At 34.8% G+C, this 6,313-nt stretch overlaps 1 protein-coding gene across 2 annotated transcripts in view; it reads left to right on the top strand.

The window, feature by feature from the left end:
* PRIM1 (primase, DNA, polypeptide 1 (49kDa)) overlaps positions 1–6,313 on the top strand; it is an 18,839-nt gene that overhangs the window by 6,331 nt on the left and 6,195 nt on the right. For both annotated transcript variants that reach the window (XM_010839275.1, XM_010839276.1), the window contains exons 6-12: positions 7–65; positions 495–553; positions 1,682–1,791; positions 2,292–2,383; positions 2,553–2,694; positions 4,980–5,049; positions 5,459–5,544. In XM_010839275.1, coding sequence (XP_010837577.1) covers positions 7–65; positions 495–553; positions 1,682–1,791; positions 2,292–2,383; positions 2,553–2,694; positions 4,980–5,049; positions 5,459–5,544 — 618 coding nt within the window. The remainder of the gene's footprint in view (positions 1–6; positions 66–494; positions 554–1,681; positions 1,792–2,291; positions 2,384–2,552; positions 2,695–4,979; positions 5,050–5,458; positions 5,545–6,313) is intronic.

Raw genomic sequence — 6,313 nt, 5'->3', positions numbered from 1 at the left:
AATCAGTTAGAAAACTGTCCTCTGCAGTACGTTCTGGGATAGTTGAATATTTGAGTCTTGTAAAGGTAAGGTCTTCTTAATGATAGTTTACATTATTTCGTTAGCTAGACATTACCCAGTCTTGTATGCTTAGTAACAAAACAAACTATCTTTTAAGTATTCATATTTCAGAGTAAATGATTTGACCAGCAGATCAGTTAAAATCATAGTAGTTACATTTTTTTAAGATATCTCATATTTTGCTGTAAGTATCCTCCTTTGTAGCAAAAGGAAGTTTGGTTTACTTTTCTGGTCCAAGTATGTCAAGTAAAGTTAACCAAGAAAATTACAGGTATTGAGACTGTATAAAATGGCATCCAAGATTCTATACTTTGACAGAATTTAATCAATATCTTTAGAACACGTTAAAGAAAATTTTGATTTATTTCATTTATGTTATATAATATACATGAAGTGTTTGTTTGTTTGTTTGTTTTTGATGGTTTGTTTTTCAGGGTGGTCAAGATGTTAAAAAGAAAGTTCACCTAAGTGAAAAAATTCACCCTTTTGTCAGGTCTGTTGGGGAAGACTCCATGAAGTTTAAGTTGTGTCTGATTTACCTGCATGTGCTTTTAGAATTACTTTATCAATTTTCTGCACCAGGGTAGCATTTTACAACAGTAATAGCCAGAATTAATTAATTGTCTGTTTTGTACATTCCAGTATTCTTGATAGGTGTTTCACAAATGTTCTTATTGTTCTTCACAACAACCGCATTAGATACATGATGGTTATCTCCACTTATAGATGAGAGAAGTGAGATTTGGAGAGATTTTATAATTTGTTTGGCTTTATGCAAGTAATTATTAAAATCAGGATATATGTCCTTGTCTGCTTGATTCCAAAGACCATACCCTTTCCATTGAATTCACTACTTCTCTAGGATAATGGAAAGAGCATTGCATTAGAAGTAAGAATCCCTATTTTGCCACTTTAATATGACCTTGATAAAATATTAGAGACTCTGTTTCTTATCAGTATGGGGAGAACAGTGTCTACTCCATCTATCTCAGAGTTGTGGCAGAGATTAAATGAAACAGTAGAAAGGCCCTGGCAGTCCAGTGGTTAAGACTCTCTGCCTCCACTGCATGGGTCATGGGTTCAGTCCCTGACTGGAGAACTGAGATCCTGCATGCTGTGTGCTGTGCAGCCAAAAAAATAATAATAATAAAATAAAAGCTAGTAACCTAACATACAAATATATATACATAAAACAGTAGTTGCAAAGTCTATTTTCAAAATGCAAAGCACTTTGTAACTGTTGAGATGCTAAAGCAAGCAATTCAGAATAGAAACTGGATTGTATCCCACATCCTACTACTGATGTATTATTACATTGTCCTGATTTGGTTGCTTTCTGCCCTTGTTACATGTCTATGATGCTATTAACCTTCTAAACTGTGGGATTTAAGAAGTAAACATTTCTTGAATATCTAGTCTAAGCCAAGTATTAAGCTAGGTTCTTTCCCCTTAGAGTGTTTCATTTAACTCTCATAACCCTATGAAGAGATATAATTCCCATTTTATCTAATTAAGTTCTAGAAATTCAGTGAAAATAAGTACTAGCCTCCCTAGTGAACAAAAGCCATGTGCCATATATGTCGCTAATAGTGTTGGGACTTTGTTATTATTGTTCCTACAGAAAATCTATAAACATAATAAAAAAATACTTTGAACAATATGCCTTAGTTGATCAAGATATTCTTGAGAATAAACAAAGTTGGGATAAAATTTTAGCCCTTGTTCCTGAAAATATCCTTTCCCAAGACCATTTCTATGTGAGCTACTTGTACTGACCTATGATATTATAAATTTGTTCTACCTGCATGTTCTCATGTACTTATATAGTTTTAACCTTTTTACACAAAACATCTCCTGTATTTCTGCATTTTTTTTTTAATCTCTAGTCTGGAATATAATAAGAAGTGAGGCTGTTTTGTAAATAAATTTCCTCATTTTGGAAGTTGATCCTCCTAAAATTAGTGACTACTTAACGAATGCAAAATCATCATCAAAATATATACAGATCACGGACCAGTTTTACCTTAAACCTTACAGCTATTTTGGCATTCTTTCTGTCGTACCTAATACAATTTAACAGGGGAATTTTTCTAAGGTTTTGTGTTTAATATTTGTATTTTAGAAGACAATAATTACTGTGTAATCTTTAGATATCCTTGTGGTAATACACATTGAAAATAAGTTGTTCATTGATGTACCCTAAATGAGTGTGTTCCTTAATGATCCATCACCAGTGCGTGATGAACTTCAACAAGGCTTCCAAAGGCAGAGCAATTCACCTCAGCGTTGGGAGACTTTGAAGAACACCATCAACAAATATCAGGTATATTCCATTGAAATCTATATTACAAATACAACAATGCAATTCTTAATTAAATTATCATTTTTTCGCTTACTAAGTTAAAGATGGTTGAAGATCATTTTTTCACCACCTTAAATAAATCTTCAAAAGTTCCTACTGATCCTCATGCTGGACTTGCATCTGTTTTTAGAAAAACAACAAAAACGACAAATGTGGACTCTGGCTTGAGTGGGAGATCATGCTCCAGTATTGTTTTCCACGACTGGATATCAATGTTAGCAAAGGAATCAATCATTTACTGAAGAGCCCTTTTAGTGTTCATCCTAAAACAGGTACTATGTAAAAAAAAAATAAGAAAAACAAAAGAAAAATCAAAGTTATTTTTTGTTATAGAAAGCATGTCACTGGGTGTGAATGTCTGAAATAGTAAAGCTTGAAGAATTGTTCTGTCAGCTAATATCTGAATTAACTTATTTTTCCATTGTCAGTTAATAGCTATTCAATGAGTTTCCACTATGTAAATAATTTTCAGTTGGGTTTCCAAGGTTCAGCGTTAGAAGTAGAGTTGGAGAGGAACTTAAAAATCACAGAACAATAGCACATATTGTACAGATGAGAAAACAGTGGCTCGAGAGGTTAAAGTGATTTGTCCACAGTCTTAAAACAAATTTTGGGGAATTCCCTAGTGATCCAGGGAGGTTAGGACTCAGCACTTTCACTCATGGGGACCAGGTTCTATTGCCATTTGGGGAACTAAGATCCCACAAGCCTCGTAGTATGGCCAAAAATAAAAAAATTATGTCAGAACTGATAACAGAGTTCAATTCTTAAGACTCAAAGTTCTGTGCTTTTTAGAAATAGAATCACAGATGTAGAGGACAAATTTCTGGTTACCAAGGTGGAAGCAGAGGGTGGGATGAATTGGGAGATTGGGATTGACATATATATACTACTATGTAATTAAATAATGGGAACCTACTGTATAGCTCAGGAACCTGTACGAATCATCTGTGGTAACTTAAATGAGAAGGAAATCTTAAAAAGTGGGGGTGGGTATATGTATACATAGAACTGATTCATTTTGCTGTACAGCAGAAATTAACAACACTGTAAGGCAACTATACTCCAATTTAAAAAAAAGTTCCATGCTCTTTCCACTATGCTGCTTCCCTCAGGTCTTTTTCAATAGATTTAGCTTTCTTCTTTCACTCTCTGGATAAGATTTGATGGACTAAAACTGACTTTACAATAAGTATGATAGTCGAGACAGTGGCATAAACTTTGCTCCATCCAACTAGAGGACACAATTAGAAGTATCTAGTTACCCTTTTTAGTGTCAACAATTCAACTCTGCCACTTGCTGTGGGAAGTTAAGCAAACTACCCTTGGTTTTAGCATCTGTACAATGGAGATACCTCAGTGGTTTATGGTGAAGATCTAAAAGGTAAAATGCTTAGAAAAGTGTCTGTCACATATTCAATACTCCCAAATTGCCTGCTGCTGCTGCCAAGTCGCCTCAGTCGTGTCCGACTTTATGTGACCCCATAGACGGCAGCCCACCAGGCTCCCCCGTCCCTGGGATTCTCCAGGCAAAACCACTGGAGTGGGCTGCCATTTCCAAATTGCCTAGTTTTCTTTAATAGTCTACAATGACTCTGTAGTGTATACATTTATATAGCCCCTTTTCAAATCTACCAATTATGTGTTTTTAGTTTATTTTGGTAGTAAGCTTAATGTTTCTTAATGTTTATCTTAATATTCTAAAGCTTCAGTGAGTATTCCCCTTATTTAATATTCAAGATTTGAGTAACTAATTACATTCACTCGTAAGTATACATTTTTATTATATCTTTTTCCCATTAAATGGCTATAGTCTTTTCACTCTGCCTTCCACCAGTAACTCCCAATTTCCTTAATTATTTTGTTAGTCACCTGCCATTCTTTAAATTCATTATCTCATTTTTCAGATATGAATTTTATGTCATGTCCCAGTTGTGGATTTTGTAAAAGGGTAATATGTCATTTATATTATTTCCAAAGATGCTCAACACATAGGTGTCTGTTTTGATTTCAGCAAATTAAAGTAATGAAGTAAACTACTTCCATCTATTTTGTGTTCCATCTTCACGACTCACTAAATTTGAGATTGTTCCGTACTTACATATTGGAAGATATAGGGAAGAGGAAAACAGAAATCAAAATGGATATAAGAGCAACTAGGTAATAGCTCAACAGTCTTTCACATCTATTTTTTTGTGTTTTTTTTTTGGTGTTTTTAGAGAAATAAAAGGCACTAATGTGAAAGTACTTTTTTTTTAAGACCCAATTTTATTGTATTTATGTATTTTTTGAAACTTTTTGGCCACATGGCATGTGGGATCTTAGTTCCCTAGTCAGGAATAGAATCATACCCCCTGCATTGGAAATGTGGAGTCTTAACCATTGGACCTCCAGGGAAGTCCGGAAAGTACTTTTAATTTATATTTCTAAATAAATACTCTTAACAGATTAGTGTAACCCTTTTTCTAAGCCTTAAAGTTTTAGCCAAAAATAACTCATAGGACACAGCCTATAATTAGTTGTATTGTACAATATTCAGCTTTTTTGTTTCTCACAGGTCGCATTTCTGTGCCTATTGACTTACAGAAAGTGGATCAATTTGATCCATTTACTGTTCCAACCATAAGGTATGTTCCAGATCACTGATCACTCCTTTTTTGTTTGTGGCTATTATAAATGTGAAGTAAATTGGATTAGATCCCTTCTGGAGAGGCAGCTTCTCTGAGGCTGTATGATGGTGCCCTTCCAGAAGAGCATTTCCTAGTGAGTTCTACAGAACACAGGTTTTTCAGCTACTATTATACAAAAAAAAGTTCAAATAAGTTTGAGAAATGTTGACTTAAGCAAAATTTCCTAGTCTTTAATAGGCTAACATGCATGGAAAACTCCAGAAAGAGAGTATGATGTTTAGAATATCCCAAATTTATTTGGCCACATTTTTTTCACAGAAAATCTTGTGAGATTCATGTGCTTTCATACACTGGGTAATACTGACCAAGAATCAACTTTTAAATTATCTTCTTCTATTATTTGTAGTTCCATTTGCCATGAGTTGGATGTTATTTCTACTAAAGAAGAAAAAGAGAATGGAACTGAATCTGATACTAAACACAGAACCAGAGGTAGGTTAGTATATTGAAGTCTCACTTTAACATAATCTTTTTATATTGACATCTTTCTGTGACTCAGTAATTAATTTGCCTTGGATTCAGACCAGAATGGATCATTTTTTATCCTGAAACCAGCTCAGTAGCAAATAATATGATCACAATGTTTCTCTCCTTCATCAGTTGCCCAAATGGTGCTGTTGAATCCAATGTGAGTCAACAAATATTCACAAAGTAACATTTAATGCCAGGATCTATACTGAAAGATTGAATTGTCAATTGATTTTGACAATTGTTTGAATCTCATAGTCTTAGATTCAATAACTATTTACTTAACAACTACCATGTATGCAGTATTTTGTTCTCTACTTGTTTTTGTATCCAGATGAGTGTTATGTTAAATATATGTCTAAACTGTAACTGAATTGTATATCCAATAATTTGAAAGAGCTGGGAGTATAAAACGGCCTGTTCAGTTCAGTTCAGTTGCTCAGTCGTGTCCGACTCTTTGCGACCCCATGAATCACAGCACGCCAGGCCTCCCTGTCCATCACCAACTCCTGGAGTTCACTCAGACTCACATCCATTGAGTCAGTGATGCCATCCAGCCATCTCATCCTCTGTCGTCCCCTTCTCCTCCTGCCCCCAACCCCTCCCAGCCTCAGAGTCTTTTCCAATGAGTCAACTCTTCACATGAGGTGGCCAAAGTACTGGAGTTTCAGCTTTAGCATCATTCCTTCCAAAGAAATCCCAGGGCTGATCTCCTTCAGAATGGACTGGTTGG

Source organism: Bison bison, unplaced genomic scaffold (assembly GCF_000754665.1).
Source record: "Bison bison bison isolate TAMUID 2011002044 unplaced genomic scaffold, Bison_UMD1.0 scf7180017864115, whole genome shotgun sequence".
NCBI lineage: Eukaryota > Metazoa > Chordata > Mammalia > Artiodactyla > Bovidae > Bison > Bison bison.
Note: the sequence above shows the minus strand (reverse complement) of the source record. Positions and strands in the feature narration are given on the sequence as shown.